Source organism: Charadrius vociferus, unplaced genomic scaffold, assembly GCF_000708025.1.
Source record: "Charadrius vociferus isolate BGI_N301 unplaced genomic scaffold, ASM70802v2 scaffold183, whole genome shotgun sequence".
Lineage (NCBI taxonomy): Eukaryota > Metazoa > Chordata > Aves > Charadriiformes > Charadriidae > Charadrius > Charadrius vociferus.
The window spans coordinates 1,920,472-1,938,940 of NW_009648250.1; the positions used below are offsets into that span (position 1 = coordinate 1,920,472).

General features: G+C 39.8%; 1 protein-coding gene across 1 annotated transcript in view; it reads left to right on the top strand.

Moving 5' to 3' along the window:
* Positions 1-18,469, top strand: part of HOMER1 (homer homolog 1 (Drosophila)) — a 106,372-nt gene that overhangs the window by 85,057 nt on the left and 2,846 nt on the right. The window contains exons 7-8 of the mRNA XM_009884293.1: positions 12,908-13,018; positions 14,693-14,773. Coding sequence (XP_009882595.1) covers positions 12,908-13,018; positions 14,693-14,773 — 192 coding nt within the window. The remainder of the gene's footprint in view (positions 1-12,907; positions 13,019-14,692; positions 14,774-18,469) is intronic.

Genomic DNA, 18,469 nt, shown 5'->3' on the forward strand with positions numbered 1-18,469 from the left:
CCTCAGCCTTCTCTTCTCCAGGCTAAAGAGTCCCAGCTCTCTCAGCCTTTCCTCATAAGGGAGACGCTCCAATCCCTCAATCATCTTGGTTGCCCTTCGTTGGACTCACTCCAGCAGTTCCCTGTCCCTCCCGAACTGGGGAGCCCAAAACTGGACACAGTATTCCAGTTGTGGCCTTACCAGTGCCGAATACAGGGGGAGAATGACCTCCCTCGACCTACTGGTCACACGCTTCCCTATGCAGCCCAGGATTCCATTGGCCTTTTTGGTGACAAGGGCACATTGCTGGCTCATGGATAATTTCCTGTCTACCAGGACCCCCAGATCCTTCTCCTCAGAGCTACTTCCCAGCAGGTCCACCCCTAACCTATACTGGTGCCTAACATTCTTCCTCCCCAGGTGCAGGACCTTGCACTTGCTTTTGTTGAACCTCATTGTGTTCTTCTCTGCCCAGCTCTCCAGACTGTTCAGGTCACGCTGGATGGCAGCACGGCCCTCTGGAGAGTCAGCCACCCCTCCCAGTTTGGTATCATCAGCGAACTTGCTGAGGATACACTCTGTCCCCTCATCCAGGTCATTAATGATATATTAAACAAAATTGGACTGAGTATTGACCCCTGGGGGACACCACTGGTTACAGGCCTCCAACTAGACTTCGTGCCACTGAAGCTCAACATAAGCCAGCAATGTGCGCTCACAGCCCAGAAGGCCAACTGTATCCTGGGCCGCATCAAAAGAAGTGTGGTCAGCATGTTGAGGAAGATGATGCTTTCCCTCTGCTCTGCTCTGGTGGCACCCTACCTGGAGTACTGTGTCCAGCTCTGGGGTCCTCAGTACAGGAGAGATATGGATGTGTTGGAGTTGGTCCAGATGTTGAGGAAGATGATGCTTTCCCTCTGCTCTGCTCTGGTGGCACCCTACCTGGAGTACTGTGTCCAGCTCTGGGGTCCTCAGTACAGGAGAGATATGGATGTGTTGGAGTTGGTCCAGAGGAGGGCCACGAAGATGACCAGAGGGTTTCTTCCTAGATATTAGGAAGAAATTCTTTACGGTGAGGGTGGTGAGACACTTGGAACAGGTTGCCCAGAGAAGTTGTGGAAGCTCCATCCCTGGGAATGTTCAAGGCCAGGCTGGATGGGGCTTTGAGCAACCTGGTCTAGTGGGAGGTGTCCCTGCCCATGGCAGGGGTGTTGGAACTAGATGATCTTCAAGGTCCTTTCCAACCTTAGCCATTCTATGATTCTATGAATTTTTAGCATGTCACCTTGCTTGTATATGATACAGTTAACAGCAGTAACAACCAAGTTTTTGTAGCTATATTCATTCACAGAATCATAGAATACCAGGTTGGAAGGGATCTCAAGGATCATCTGGTCCAGCCCTTCTTGGCAAAAGCAGAGTCTAAACAAGATGGCCCAGAACCTAGTCCAGCTGAATCTTAAAAGTGTCCAGTGTTGGGGAATCCCCCACTTCCCTGAGGAGATGATTCCAATGGCTGATTGTTCTCATTGTGGAAATTTTTCCTCTTGTGTCCAATCAGAATCTCCCCAGAAGTAACTTGTACCCATTACCCCTTGTTTTTCCCATGGGGAAATATTGGAACCTGGTGATAAGGTCTCCCCTAAGCCTTTTTTTCTCAAGGGTGAACAAAGCCAGTTGTCTCAGCCTTTTCTCATCTGGCAGGCTTCCCAGTCCTTTGATTACCTTTGTGGTCCTTCTCTGGACCCTCTCCAGGCTGTCCACATGTTTTTGGCATAGCGGGGACCAAAACTGAACACAGTACTCCAGATGTGGCCTGACAAGCACTGAGTAGAGTGGGATAATGACTTCTTTATCTCTGCTGGTGATGCCCTCGTTGATGCAGCCCAGCATCCTGTTGGCTTTCTGTGCCGCAGCAGCACACTGTTCACTCATATTGAGCTTGTTGTCCACCAGGACCCCCAGGTCCCTTTCTGCAGTGCTGCTCCCCAGCCAGGTAGATCCCAGTCTGTGCTGCACTCCTGGATTATGTTTTCCCAGGTGCAAGACCTTACACTTGTCCTTGTTGAACTTCATAAGGTTCTTGTTCGCCCACTCTTCCAGCCTAGTCAGATGTTCCTGCAGGGTGGCTCTCCCTTCCGAAGAGTCCACTTCCCCACTCAGTTTGGCATCATCGGCAAACTTCATGAGGGTACACTTGATACCATCATCCAGATCACTTATGAAGATACTAAACATCATTAATAGCTGATGTTTTTTCATAATCTTTGCCCAGCAATTTTCCTGCAATTATTTTGTATTTCTGAGGGAACGCAAAATTTTATAACATGGGATCATTTACACTATGCTTTTCCAATCACCCTTTACATGCCTTTATTAAATGTTTCCATAATGTGTGACCTTGGGGCTTGTTGATATTTCATGTAGAATATAGGAATGCTCGGTGCCTATGTCTCTGTGAGTATGCCTGTAAATTAAGACAGGGTAGTTCATCAAGAGTAGTGCCCTCTGTTGGAATTGCTTTTAGAAAAATACAGACCCGGGTGACTCAGTAATGTCGAACTCTCTAAGCGGAAGTATGCAGATCATGTAAAAGAAAATCAGCTCAATCTGTTATCCATACTGTGTGATACAAGAGCACTTCTAGCCTGCATGCTTGAGACTGATCTTTCAAATTGAAATAGTGCCCCATTTCAAAAAGATACTGCAAGACACATGCTTCTCTCTTAAAGAGATCGAAAATGCACTGTTGAAATAGCAGTTCCGGAGACTGTTGGTTATGGTACCTGGTAGCAAGCAGTGTTAAGTCACTGTATTGTGTTATCTTTCGCTTAGGTTTATCTGTTAAGTTCAGTATAAACATGTAGTTGCAGTTGATCCAAAAAATGTTCCTCAAACTGGAATCCATCTGATCTAAGATGATGTAGAAGTTATATATCAAGTCTAAGATGGTCATCTTTTTTTCTTGTAATTCCTGGAGAGACGAAAGCATGAAGAGTAAGTGTTACAGTCTTAAGAAAAATAACTAAGATGTTGAGTTGCATTTGCTTCTGTAAGTCCTTGTCTTTCTCCATGGGATAAGACGTACTTTTAAAGTTAGATTAAATGAACATTCTCCTTAGTTCACAGAATCACAGAATAATTTAGCATTGAGGGGAACTCTGGAGGTTATCTGGTCCAATTCTCCACTGAAAGCAAGGCCAGCTTTGAAGTTAGATCCAACTCCAGGGCTGGATCAGGGCTGTGAATCAAGTCTCAAAAAATGGAGATCCCACAGGCTCTCTGGGCAGCCTGTTCCAATGTTTGACCACCCTTGTCAAATTATGTTTCCTAATATCTTTTCTGATTGAAATTTGCTGTGCTGCAGCTCACATCTGTTGCCAGCTCAGTAGGAAAATGGGGGTTGATCCAAAAGAAATTTGATGAGAAATGTTGAATAGACCAGATTTTTAGAAACAGACAAATTTGGAAATTAGTTTGCCTGTTCAGTTGTAATGTAGTTGTTGTTTTATATGGAAAAGTTGGATGTCAAGGCATCTTGCCCACTGGAGAAGAAGAATGTCTGTAGATGCTTATGAATTGGGGGGATATGCTCCCTTACAAGATCCGAGTCCTGTATAAAATGGACCATCCTCCAAAATGAAGAATGGTACTGCCAACATTAGCTGCTATATTTAGTTCAATTTATTAATACATTATGTGGTTTATATATAATGTAATTGTGGTATTCACTTCTTACGTGCTTTAGGTTTATATACAAGTTTTGGTGCCTGAGTCATGTCTGCAAGCTACAGCAGACTCATATCCTCTGTCAAATGTGGTGTGTGGGGGGAAGTAATGCATATTAATTGGTAAACTTTGCATTATTATTTCCATCTTTAGTTTCTTCTTTATAGAAATAGCCTTATAAATAGCCTTATTTACATAAATAGTGTCCTCTTTGTATTAAAAAAAAATATTGCTAATACTGTCTTACTAGTTGACTTCTTTTGGTACCTTTTTCCACAGTTCAAACTTCATCGTGTTTTATTTATAAATATCCTTTGATTTTACATTATATCTCATTCTTTTATCTTCTCTTTTTTTCATTTGTTATAACAAACTGGGTATTTTTTGTGCAGTATTTCTTACAAACTTTGCTTTTTAAGTTGTTTTAAATTATTTTAAGCCCAGCATTTTTTTCTATAATTGTTTTCAAATTTGACTGAAATAGTTTTTCTGTGTATCACATTGTTTACACTTTTTAAGATACAGCAACAAAGCTAAAATTCCCCTTTCTTTGATTTTGACTGCATTTTTAAAAATTAATTCCATTTATTATTTGCCACTTCTGATTAAGTGTAAGATTTACTCATCTATCAGTTCTGTTTTTCATATTAACCTACATTTATTTGCTTTCTCTGAGGCCTTTATCTTCCTTTTTCCATTTGTTCTCTGCATTAATAATGCCTAGTGGCTGAGTGCAAAGTCCTCAATAAATTAAAATTTTGTGCTCTCTTCTCATATATTGTGAGATTAAGTCAGACTTTCTATGTTTCAGAAGTGTCCTCAATGAGTGTATGGATTTTTTCCTCCCAAATACAATGGGATAATAATTCTGGGAAGAAGTGATGCCCAGTCAAGAGCTTAACATGGAGCTCTCAGCCTTCTCTCCTCCAGCCTGCTCGGAAGCAGCTTAACAACAAGGATTTCCCTTAAGTGCAGTTGGGGAGCACTCCTACCTGCCTTGCATAGCTTTTTGAAGTCGAAAGGGATTCATAAGTTTATAACAGCTCAGTAAGAGAAAGAAAAACCCTGAAGTGAGCTATTTCAGACCAATAGAATAGCATTGTTACTAACATTAATCCTCATACTGCAGAAAGGAAAGGATTGAATGGTGATATGAATTATGGAAAGTAACCCAAAGTTCTGTCTTTGTCATGTAAAAAATGAAAATGATGAATTTTTTTCTTGCATGCTAACTGCTAAAGTAAATCATCCTATGACACTGGGCAATAGCACAGAGTAATAACACCAGTGTATAATAATAAGAGCTGCAGTCCTTGAAGATCATTCATCTGCAGGAAAAGGAACCTAAGATAAAAAGAGATGAAGGGAAGTCATCAAGCTCTTCGGTATTCCTGAAAGAACAGAGTGGTAATCTATTGAATTCTAGCTTGTTATTTTACCAGAATTTCCCAGGAAACAACATAAAATTAGCCTATTATGTTCTGGTTCTTTCATTCAATGAATGAAATAAGTGTGAGGGCATCTTATGTAGTCATCAAAACCACCTGACAAATAATGGACCCTGATTTCACTACTCTCAAAAGAGATTTTAAAGTGGATATTAAGAAGATGCATACGCATACAGAAATAAAACCATGGTCATTTTATTGGGCTATTTCTGCACTACTTAAAGGAAACAATCTATAAAAGCAGTCCACAAGTAGTATGGAATGCTATATAAGCCATCGGCTCAGATTACCTGTAGAAAATCTTTGCAGAACTTTTAGCAGTCAACACCATGTTTCCACCAGTTGCATGAATAACTGAACAACCAAAGCTCAATTTTGAGCATGCGGATGTGATAAAGTTGCCTGCTGAATAAGAGCCCATATTGTGGCCTTCATACTTGGTGAGAACTCTTGCTGGCATGACTGTGGGACTACTGTGAATAACTGTTTGGTTTTATGTGGCTGGGGAGGGACATTATCTAAAAGTGGAAATATGAAAGAAGGTGACAGAAAGCGTGGTAACAAGAAATTTATAAATGGAGTTTTGATCCAGGAATTTATGGGCAGCACACCTTTTTTATGTGTTTCGCCTATTTCTTGTCATACTCCCTTTAAGACTGTGCCTCTCCTACCCCCACTGAACAATCCAATCTCACGTTATATATAAATTTGGTTGGATTTATTAAAGAAAAAAATTATCCAAGTATAACTTCCTTCTTAAGATATTGTAATTAGCATGTGGCTATAAGCAGCTTGGTACCGTTTGTTTATACTGAAAATAGATGAGTATTTTTCAGGGTAGATATTGACAGCTTGGCAATTTAATCAAAGCAGTGTGATTATCATTGTGTTAGTATTCGTCTGTGCATTTATTTGAAAGAAATGCGTGAGCAGATGGACTAATTCTGAGTGCACAAAAAATGGACAACGAAGTCCCTGTATTTATGTATGCAGTCCTCTCATCTGGAATTAGAAGCAAACTCTTGTTGCACTAGAAACTCCTGAAAAGGCAAAAAAAAAAATGGGACAGTTCATGCCCTGGTGAGGTCATAATTTCAAATATTGACCGAATGTTCAAGAGAGATGTTCTGGGGAGTATTAGGGTTTTCTATAATGCAGAAGATCTGGAAAGGCTAGTTATTCTAACAGTGATAGCTGAGTTTTTAGATGTATAGGAATATAGTGACTTTGGTATTTACTTTTGAAATTACAATCTTGCCATAAAAAAGAATTTATGTTTCGGAGCAGGCTGTAATTATCTGTGTAGGGTTGGTTATCCTTCTTGCAGTGGAACTAGTTTCGAATGAAAAGAAATCCAGAGGAATGTTTTTTTAAATCGTTGAGAAACCATTGCAGAGGCTGACCTCCTTCTTTGCATGGCATTAGTGGGTACCAAAGGAAAAATGGGAGCATTTTGTTTCAGGGGATATGTATTTTTTTCTCAGATGTACATTTTTGCTCCTGCAATATCGATTTCAGCTGTCGTGTGTTCCATATGATTTTTGAAATGGTACGTGTTGTCACTCTTGACATTAGACTATCAGAGGATTTCCTGGGACAGGGTTTCTGAAATCCAGCACATACTCTCAGCTCCCTTTCTGTGTGTGATTCCTACTACAAATTATCCATATCTAGCCATTATCAAGATTCAACCATTAGTTAATAGTTACAGTTTAGTAAAGAGACAATCTCTTTTCACACAGCAGGTGAATGATGCTATGGTAGTTTTGTTTCCTGAAATCAAAATGTGAATTCAGCTTTTTTTAATGTACGGTGAACTAAGGCAAGTTCTTTCTATCTTTTTCTGTTTTCCTTAATTTGCTTTTAGAGTAGATTTGCATTTAGGACCCAGGACTATTTAATTACATCTTTTTCCTGGGAATTCACTTTCACTGAATGTGTCATATACAAGATTATATTTTTTTAAAAAAAAACGAAATCACCAACCAAACTACTGTCATTCTGGGAAAGAAAGAAAAAAATAAATTTCACTGAAGTGTCCCTCATCCCCATCTTCATCTTCCTAAAACACCTGAGAAAAGTGCTAAGACCTATTTGTCTGAAAGTTGTAAAAAGCGTACTTTGTGGAAGCACGCCACAAAGTTTTTATGTAGTCAAGGCTTTGTAGAATGAAATATATCCTATAATTCCAAAACTCTGTTGGAGAATGAAGAAATTACTGGATTTAAATCCTCAGGATTAATGGATGACATTTCTGTACTGTGTTTCTATTTCGTAAGCTGGCCAGATAGCTGGAAAAATTATTTGCTAATTAGGTTGCAGAGAAAGAGATGTCCCCTGAAGTTAGTGTTAGCATTATCAGTTGCAAATAATAATGCATGGCTGAAGCTCAAAGCATCGATTTTAGTAAACTTCTTATATTTTCAAATATTCCTACTGGGGTTTCATTACTTTCTTCACAAAATTCAAGCAGATGATGGATTATTCCTCTTTCATCTCTGTAAAAATGAATAACTGTGGAAAACATTTTGGTATTTTTGTGGCCTGAGGCATCAGTGCCCACAGAGAAAAATGTGTCCTTTTCAGCAAAATCTTTAATTGTTTTCTCTGTTGAAAAAAGTAATATATTGTTGGTAATGCAAAAAGCTCCCCCCTGCCCCCAGGTTATCATTTTATCTATGGGTAGATCTTGGAAAACTACAATAATTAATTTGCTGTCAGAAGTGATGTATATGAATAATACCATGGTGTGCTTTCTGTTCTTTCAGCAGCAACCTTGAAAAGGAATTTTCCTTGTTTTCTGCATTTTCACACTTCTTAGCACCAAGAATCTTTCCAGAGTTTTTTATTCTTGAAAGCTATACTGGAATTATTTTTAAGATCAGCTTGTTCGCATGCTCTCTTGCATCTTACTGTCCACCATGAAGATCTGAGAAGCTTCTTCTACATAAATTATGTGAAACTTTGTGCAGTTATTCCTAGTTTTGCTGAGCCATGCAACACCATTTCTCTTCTCCTTGTGGATAGCAAAGGGCTCTTTCTTCTTAGTAGGAGGTTCATCTTGAATTATTGATGGAATAATATTATCACAGTCACAGTTATGATCCATTTAGGGATGTAACTGAAACAGCTAAAAATACATCATTAATACTTAAAATCAGTCTTGCATGTGAGCGTTCTACCTTTTCTGCACTGTAGCCTGGGCTAGTAGACCTTGGATATTGCATTCCACAATAAACAGAAGGGATAAAAATACCTGTAGGAAACAAGCTAACAGTGTTAGGTGCATAAAATGGGCTACAGCTACAATTAAAATATGTTCTAATCTGTCTTTCTTTGCATTTCCATAGCAGTTGAAGTAATTTCTGTATGAAGTTTAGAAGGAATTTCGTGATCTGTTAGTACTGAATTTAAGATCCTGAATAAAAACTATTGTTGTTTGAGATCAGAGGCATACAAATTTATCTCAAGAAAGTGGTTTGAAAAAATGACTCAACCTGCAGCAAACATAGCACAGATTCACTCGGTCAATAATTGCTCAGGGAAGGTGACCGCTTGAAATATTTCTGTCATTCCCACTTCCTTGCCTCTGTCTGACTGAAGTCTTTTCTTGTGAAGTAGTTGTCTGCATTGGGATTTGATGCAATCTCCTCTCCTGGTTTCTTTGCGGTTTGATTTGGTTTGTTTCTTCGAAAGATTCTACAGTCTTCCGAAGCTTTAGGTAGTCGTTGTCTTAAGCTCACATCAAGGCTGTTCTTCCTAATTGTGTTACATGGCCCAAAGCCTCACTCCTCCAGTCTTCCCAGCAGCCCAGTCTGTGCCAGCTGCCTGCTACAATGAAAACTTCTACCCGACATCCTCCTCTGTCTGTAGGCTGTTGACCCTAGATCAAAATTTCCAGGAAACTCTAGGATGGCTTCTGCTGAGAAGGTCTCGTCTCTGCCTTGCTGTCTTATTTCCGCTGATGTATTTCTCACTGAAGTACGCAGTTAAGTATAATGACAGCCATATCCTAGAAGAGTTAGCTCATTAAGTAGTCACTAAAAAGCCCTTTCAGAATTTCTTTCCCCTACGCGGAATCATTACCTGGCTGGTAAACGCAAAAATAAAGAAGCAGAAGCTAAATACATGACCTTTTTCCTTTTTAGTCTCAAATGCGAAGCCACGGTATTGACTTTTTTCAGATATGCAAGTCAGTGCAGTCTTACGGTAGCACAATAGAAGAACCTTGTTTAATCAGTTATTGTTCAAAGACTGTTCTTTCAGTCTGAATTCTGTACTGGAAACGAGTCTTAATCACAGGTACACTGCTCAGTGTTGCTGTGCAAAGGCTTGAATGACTGATTGAGCCTTGCTCTTAGACATGAAACACTGAATGAGGAGATGGCTCTGAAAATCTCACATGGGAGGGTCAGAATAAAGCATTTTACCTTCCTTTTATGTCCCCTTCTGTGCATAATGCATAAACAGTTATTTTTAATGATTTTTGGACCACTGGTCATGAGAAAAATGAATTCGATTTGAAACAAGAAAATAGAGCAAGTAAGTGCTATCCAGATTTTTGCCTAGAGCTGTATCTTTTGTTACTTGTGTTTGCAGTTGCATATTCTTTATATCTCATCATTTTCCAGCCCATCTTACTCTACAGATTTTTTTGAAAGGGTCACAATATGATTTTCTTTTTTATAGGTACATTCAAGAAGATAACATCATGAAGATATTTGACATCTTCTCAGTTCTCTGTAGGAATGGGCATTTAAAGACTGCAATTAAAATAAACCCTTTTTTTTAATTTAATTTGTTCTTTTTTTCCAACTTAATGATTTTTTGACAAACAGTAAACAAAACAGTTGAACAATGCATTTTTTCCTTGCATAAGCAGTAAGAGATGGATGTTTGCCCAGTGAAAAGCTGCACCAGAGTAAGACATCACAGACCCCTTTAGTGTTGGTAATTAATTGCCCTGCTGACAGCAGTTGCCTCTGTTGGCAAGGTTTGTGAGGACACTCCTTGATCTGCTCAAGCAAAATTAGCTGCGTTTGCTTAAGCAATTTCAGTAAGTGTCTTGAGTTAGTACGGACCAGGGCATCCAGGGGAGCGTTCAGGTGAGCCATGCAGCTGGTGGGACTGTTGCAGGAGGTGTTTTCAGCCAGCGACAATACACACAGCCCAGGGCAGTGATATTTCATCCACCGCAGGTGAATCCACCAGCCTCCTTGTGTTCCAGGCTTGTGCCAACACATGCGTCCTCACTGCGTGTACCAGCACTTGCTTCCAAGGCACTATGTTCTAGGACAGAGTTGGTTTGGGACTGGGTTTTCTTCCGTCTCTCCAGTTGAGGCTCTTACACTTTGTGTAGAAGAGTATTCACTGTGCTAGTGATTGATAAGAGCCAGTGGGTATTGTTGAGCACAACAGCTTTGGAGATATACTTTGGAGGTTACCATAGAAAGTTGTGGTCTTTCACAATGAGTGGGAGAGGGTCTGAGCCTGGGTTCCCCTAACAACCCTAGCCCTGGGTTTGTAGAGGCTTCCACCACCAATTCAAGACCCAGTTCAGCAGAAAAGCTTGGAAATGTTTAAAAAGTTAAAGCATCAGAAGGGGTGAAGGTGGGCAAGGTGAATGAGTTTGAGAGTTCCAGCAAAACTTGGGAATGAGGTAGCACTCTGCATAAACCCTCAATGTCAGAAACACAGGACTCTGCCTACAACTGGCAGCTCTGCTAGATAATGAAGGGTTCTTGACCAATCAAGGGCCTCAGCAACCAAATGTGACTTCAAGATTGGCCCTGTTTTGAGCAGAGGGCCTCAACCAGATGACCACCAGGGTCCCCTTCCAGCCTAAATTACTCTGTACCTCTGTGATTCTTGCTGTATCTAGATGTTAGTTCAGACACAGTGTAGGCATAGGTTTATCCTGGTTGGTGTGTTCCGATTCTGCTTGTTTGTGCTTGTGTCATTGTAGTGGTGAATACTGTAATGGTCACAGTTGGTTGCCATCACAAGGAGTCTCAATAGATGTATTTTTGTGTAATTGAACCAAATTGAGAAAATTATCTAAGACTTCAGTTGCAATGCTCAATAGCAGATAAAACTGAGCAAACTGCTATTACTTTTTGCCATTAGCACTGGTATTTCTTTTGGAACAATTCCAGCAAATAAGAGAGTTCTTTGGGGTGGGGTGTGGGGTGTTGTGTTACCAAGCTGTATCCTCATCTCTCATTCCCCTTACCCCTCCCAAGAATTTGCTATAATCTCAGTCCTCTCCCTTTATAAGTCTGATGTGCAAAAATGTCTAATCACAGTTTTCCAGTAGAAGAAACCAGACTCATCGTGGCTGTTACAGGGGAGAAGTTCGTGCCCTGTGACTCAGAAAGGAGAAGCTGATAGGCATTTTTTTTATTTTATTTTATTGTATTTCATGTTGGCTTTCCTTTGACTTCTCTCTGCACTCCGTATCTACCTTTTGAGCCTACAAATAGTTCAGAGTCTGAAATTACTGGTGTCACAGTGGCTTCACTGCCTAGACTACATTGTTGTTGGAGGACATCAACCTTGATTCCTCAAGATGCTCTTTTATCTAAGAACTAGAATTTTCCTGCAGCATGCCTGCTCTCTGTCTAAGGGCTACTTCTGCAAGAAAGTCAAATGGACACCTAAAGGTTTTTGTTGCAGAATTGGGTAGCACTTTGTTCAAAGGAGTTTTTAGGCCAGATTTGTTCATTACTGTAGGTAGATGGTATGGCTCTGTTTATGACCGTATACTAAGATTGACAGGCCCATATTTACTGGGGGGAAAAAAAAAAAAGAGTTACTAGGTTTTAAATAGTAATTTTAATATTTTAACCATTTGTTATTAAACAAAAGGGGGTTAGTGCACACATCCACACAGACATGCAGTGTGAGACTTCTCAAATATTTTGATCTGTAATTTGAGAGGTACATGAACAAAGACTTTCCTGCATAGTCTCTAGCTGCATGGATTTTACTTCTTCAGTGCAGAAGCTATTTTTTACAACTGTTTACTTGTGAATGGTAGGATATTAACATCTCTTTGATGAAAAAATAAAATAAAAAGGGCATACTACTGCCAGGTATCTTAACTTGTCCAAGGGCAGATGGAGAGTGTTTGCTGTCCGCTAATAAAGAGGAACTGTGCAAATCCAAATTGTGCCATTAGCTGTTGGCTTTGTGACTGAGAGATGAGATCCGAAACTAGAGGAAGTAAAAAGTTGGCAGCTGTACATTGGTGGCTGAGTGTCTGCTGTAACACTGCTATGCCAAGTCAGAAATTGAGACTGTGAAATGTTAATTGGCTTGCTAGGAATTGGGTGAGCGTTGTGGCTTAGTTGATTAAGATGGTGCAATATTAAAACATGTCAGAAGGACAGGTTAGTTACACAGACAGGTCTGTGTTTAATCATCTAACCATTACTGTTTCTAAGATGATAATTCAGCTTCTTTCATAAAATTTTCAGTAATTAATAAGCATAACTTCTAATTAATCTTCTTTTCAGCCTGCAACATATTAAATTTAGTGTTTCCAAGAAGTCATAGCAACCATTTTATGCTAAACAATTTTTTAAGGAATTTTATGCTAATTTCATAAGAACACCTTCACCATTTTAATCAGCATAAGTCACCCAGAACTGAGGGTATGTTTCCAAGGCAGCTATTGATGCAAAGAAGTCATAGTACCTTGAATGTGTTGAAATTTATTCTGTATGTGTTACTTCTACTTATTTTAACAGGTGACTGAACTAGAGTGTGTGAGCAGTCAAGCCAATGCAGTCCACACACATAAAACAGAATTAAACCAGACAATACAGGAGTTAGAGTCTACGCTGAAGAAAAAGGAAGAGGTATTTGCTAACATTTATTCTTGGTTTTTCTGTTACATCATTTCTAAAGGCTTCCAATATTGAGCTTGTGATGGCTGATTAATATTATTTCCTGTAGATAGTACGAACAAAATTTTTTTTCAGCTTCTTTGAAATGATGAATATTTTCCTGTATATATAATTACATCAGTCCAATACGGAGCTGGGTATCTGAACAACAGAAAGAAGTAGCATGGTTTCCTGTTTGCTTTTACCGGGCGTCTCCGTTCACAAAAGTCAGTCATAAGTGGTTTCCACAGAGCAGTCATCACACTGATGCAGTCCAAATTCACCAAGAAGGGAAGCTGTCGTAAGCACGCTTTCCTTTTTCTGGAGAGTGTGGTTTGGAAAAAGTACTAGATCAATGTATTTTTCAGCCCAATCTGTTTTTCAGGCTATGTTAATACACGTGACTTTTATGATCCCTAAGACCAGCCCTTTCCTTAAATGCATGCCAACCCTCCGGCCTGAAATGCGCTGATACTTATTGTGCCATCTGCCTTGGGCTGGACCAGCAGCAAGGAAATAAAACGAATTGGAGTACCACCTGCACTGGCACAGGTGCTAGAGGAAAGCAGATTTGTGCTGCAGAATGAGCGAGAGTCATCCTTTATGGATGGGAGAAAGGAGGTGGAAGGAGCTGTGCATGAAGTTTTATTTGCCACGTGTGAGACCGGATCCCCTGAGCGCTCCGGGACAGATGCAGTGGGCACTCGTGTGCGTGTTTGGAGGGGCAGTGCGTCTCGCAAGGTCGTGCTTCCAGCAGGGCAGTAGTTAGGTGTTTCAGAGGAGGATATGGGAGAGGCACAGTAGTTACAGAATATTCTCCCAAAACAGAACAAAGCCTTTTCCAAACTCCCTCATACTTAAGAGATTAGCCTCAGGTTGGTAATGTTTCCCATTTTGGTGCCCGTGCACTTTTGAATTATGCTGAGCTGATGGCTGCGAAGAGATCTTTCTGAAAGGAGTTCTGGGAGGTGAATATGCCCTTCCGGGGAAAAGCACTTCATAGTTTTAAATTTGATACCTTTTAGGTTCATTAAGTATTTTCATTCCTGTCTTCTGAAAGTAAGCTAAGAAAAGGTTTCTCTCCTGTTCATTATTTTATACATATTTGTTATTTTTATAATTTATTACTTTTTTCTTGCTAAATTAAAGATACCATTTCTTTTAGACTCTCTTTTTACAGAAATCAATGGTGAAAGCAGCCAATTTTTTTGATGCTCAGTCCTGCCGCTAGTGACATAATAAGAAGCTCACAGATGAAAATTGGATTTTTCTCTTGAAAAAATGGAGAAGGATAGATTCTAATAGAATTTAAAGTATACAATTGTTTCTCTAATTACAAGGACCCCTAATTTTCCAGGAAAAAAATATTTCAGATCTCTTGCATGGGAGAGGAAGACTTGGACTTTTATAAAAGAAAATGCTTATCTGTATTGTGGTTTATTTGCAATGGAATTGCTGGTTTGGGACTGTGATTCAGGAGAATTGAGAGCAGGGCTTAGATTTTGTGTGCTGTGACGGGCAGGAGTCAACTACCAGTTTTGGTGTCATTGCAATGGCTTGCTCAGGAGGAGAAGCAGTAGCCAGCTTACCTGTACTGAGGCCAAACCCAATAACCTGTCACTAGCAAGGTTGTTTCTTCTTCCTTAGGAAATAGAAGGATTGAAACAAGAAATCGACAATGCCAGAGAGCTCCAGGCACAGAGGGATTCTCTGACCCAGAAGTTACAGGTGAGCTATAGTGCACCATCTTAATTTAGAGAGAAGGGAAAAACGATCATCAAGCGAGCAGTTCACATCAGCAACTTGTGCTGTGTCCGCTGAAGGCGACAGATAAATATCTAAGTTCGACTGTATTGCAGAGTGGTGGGTGGGGGTGATCCTTAGGAATTTGTGTCAAAATTTCCACTTGCTGTAAGCTGCTTTTTTTACCCAAGGGAACAGACCCAAATTTCATTTACAAGTCAACAGAGTACTCTTAGGCTAGCAGATGTCCTTCAGTGATACACGTCCTGGGCAGTTCTGGTCTCATTTTCACTGCAGTGGCTTCCCATAGGTCTTGTGTGCCACTGAAACTGTCAGGCTGTGCATCATCAGGTCGGGATGAGTTTGTATTCAGATTTTAAACATGCCCTGAGAAAGTAAAGGCTAAAGCATTCTTGTGTAGTACAGACTTTAAAAACACACTTGGAATTATTTTCTTGGAATTATTTCCAAGACATTTTCTTGGAATTATTTAGAACCATTATGTTTTTATTGTGTTTTCTGGATTGTTTCTTTACTGTGTGTAAGGCCAGGTAACTCAGCCTAATGGAATCGGTGTGTCCTCAATTATACCCTCCCTTGCTACATCTGAGCTCCTGTCTTTCTGTCGCTGGTCTGACCAGCCAGCACCTACACACCTCCTTTGTGAAACCTGCCTTCTGAATGAGGCTGACCCAAAGCTTAGGCGGGTTAAACTCTGAATTCAGACTTCAGAGTTTTGATAGGACTGGGAACTCAGGCATTAAATAGCTCCAATTGCAGAGCACCAAAAGGTGACCCTCGCTCTTCTGTGGCTCGACCTAAATCACGCTGAAAGCAGGCCCCATCAGGGTAGCCACAGCTGAAAAATCATTAAGCAGGTATGCTTTGAAATGCATTACATGAGCTGGAACTTCCTTGAATCTCATTTTAACCTACAGAATAAACCACATAAGAACGAAATGAGTTTATTCACTTTTCCCCATTCTTGAGTCAAATTATTTGGAAAGAGTATGTTACTACTTTAAACAATCTTTAAAGATTGTTTTGAACACACCTGAACTTGCTTGTTCCACTGTTCCAAAAATTGTTGCTGGCTTTAGGCTAAGAATGGGAAGGTTTCAGCTGAAAAGGGCCTTATCTGGCAGACTCAAAAGGGAGATTATAATGAAAGTTGGAAACTGTTCTAGCAATATCATAAGCAATAATTTCAGTGTAAGATCATATGAAAAGTAATAATGACCCAGGAATTAGCTATCCTTAGCAAGCAGAATTTTGAGAGACTAGCAAGAGGTGAAAGATTAGAAAATGCTAAGTTTTTATTAAAATTTGTACTTTATAAAATCTGTAGCTTCCTTTTGGTATATTTACGTCTTTAGTAAGCAAATGGACATACTGTGTATATAAGTCCATACGTCATGTTGTAGGCGATCAGTTTCTGAAAATAGTTCTATATGGTTCTATTCAAGTAAATTTAAAGCTCACTTAGGATCTGAGTTAGAAGGGGCCTTTCTTAAGCTTAAAGCTTATTAATGACCTGATGTAGCCCACCTAAAAGATCTTGAGTTTTTGCTTTGCTGTAATCGTCCTGCTTTGATTATGCTGTCCCTCTCTGAGCCACTTCACTCTACATCTGTGACGTCAGTGAAATGGTGTTTTCTTCTGTAGCTGCAGACTAACCGTCTCACATCTCTTCACTTAGTTGACTCATCATGTGTTTTCAGGGTGATTGTCTCCAGGGTCTGTATCTGTTTGTCTCGCTCTTTTTTCTTCTTCTTTATTTTTTCCCTCTTGTGCTTGCAAATGGATTATGTAACTCTAAAATATTTTGGAATACAGCCTCTATGAAAAATGCTATACAGAGAAATTACTATTTCAAGATGTAGTGCATTTCTGACGCACTCATATGAGGGAATGAATTAGAAATCCATCACTGGCAAATTCCAGTGAAGAGCAATAGGTTATCACTGTGAAAGGTAAGTATTGGGGCCCTTGTTACTTAATAATTTCATTAGCAATGTAGAGAAGACGTATCAGTGAGTCACGATCAGTGTGACTCTTACAGTAAGTCAGGATATCTTTATTACTATGGCTTATTCCTAAATATAGCTGTTGTGTATGGTTTGAATATTTTATTCAGATCCTTGCACTGAATTCCACCAAAGATTATTACAGTGTGAACAACAAATATAACTTGTTAATAATTTATTTATTTTCTAAAAGAAAACAATGTATGAGAAATGATTGTGTCTGCTGTAAGATAAGCTTGAAAAAACAGTGTAAAATACACCTTGCAAAGGGCCTGAAGGTATCAGAAGAGTCAGTTTATTGTTAGATGAGATTAACTGCAAATAAAGTGAAATGACACAACTAGGGGAACAGATTACATTACATGGACACCTCTCCACTTCTTCCCATCAGTAACCAACAGTTTTGAGGTAGACTGATTTGTAATAGGAAACTGCATGTGAGCTGGACATGAACTTGTAGTGCAATACTATTAATAGTATAATTATACTAATATTAATAGTATTAATACTATTTGTGGTGCAAAACCATTAATACTAATCTAGGGTAAATATCTAGATTAATACTAATCTAAGGATCAAATGTAAAGTTTGGGAAGAAGCATCTTCCAGAAATTAAAAGCAACAGCTCCTGGGATGTGTCAGTTAGTTCTACTTCCCATACGTCATTAAATATGTTAAGCATAAGGTAGGGAAAATAAAACAGGAGGAAGTGGGGGAGAAGGTGTATCTGAGGAAATGTTTATAAGGAAATGATTATGAAAGAGATGTCAAGAATGGAATATAAATAAAATATGGAAGCTGGAAGTTAAAAGAAGGGAGCTCTTCTGATTTGAAGAGATGAAGGGCAAGGACTACCAACAGAGAGTTAGCCTTTTGCCGAATATGGATAGAAGTTCCTACATCTAACATAAAGCTTTCGGTTTTACCTGGATGCTCCCACCCTAACAGCTTACAGCAGAACAATTCCTCAGTTCAAGAGCATCTGAAAGATGATCTTCAGCGCTAGCTACAGGCCAATGGGATGGTCTTCAGGCCCAGCTATCACAAAATAAAACCATATATGTATCCATGGATTTGTTCCGAAGTGGTCCCTTTCATCACTGGCTTGCCTGCTGGTAGAAATTAATTATCTCTGGGGTAAGAGCAGCAGCAAGGAGACTTGCTAGAGCACACAGATTTGGTGAATAGAAGAGGAGCAGTGACAGGAGAAGCAGGACATGTGAGCAAACATGGAGAAATGGCAGTTGGTTTTGTGTGAGCTAAAGAAAGGACTGTGTCATTCCTGCAGAGCTGAGAGGACCTTGAATTTCCCTTTTTGTCCCATACTGTAGTCACTTGGCCTCAGATGGTCTTGAACCCATGCAGTCACTACACCAGGTCATACTTGTCAGTAACTTGGTTTGGAGGGCAGGAGTAGGCTGAGCGAAGGAGAGACTTCGGAGGGTATGGCTGGGTTATAACCAGTTAGCTTGTTTGTTTATAGCAGCAGTGGGGTAGCTAATCACTACATAAGCATGTATGTATTTCAATTTATATTGTTTCTACAAATACTCTTTTCAGTTAGCTTCCTCCAGTGCTTTGGCAACTATATTGTTCAGCGTTAAACAGATTAAACTAGTTCTTCTCTTGGTCCTGGCAGCAAGGGGTCATTCCT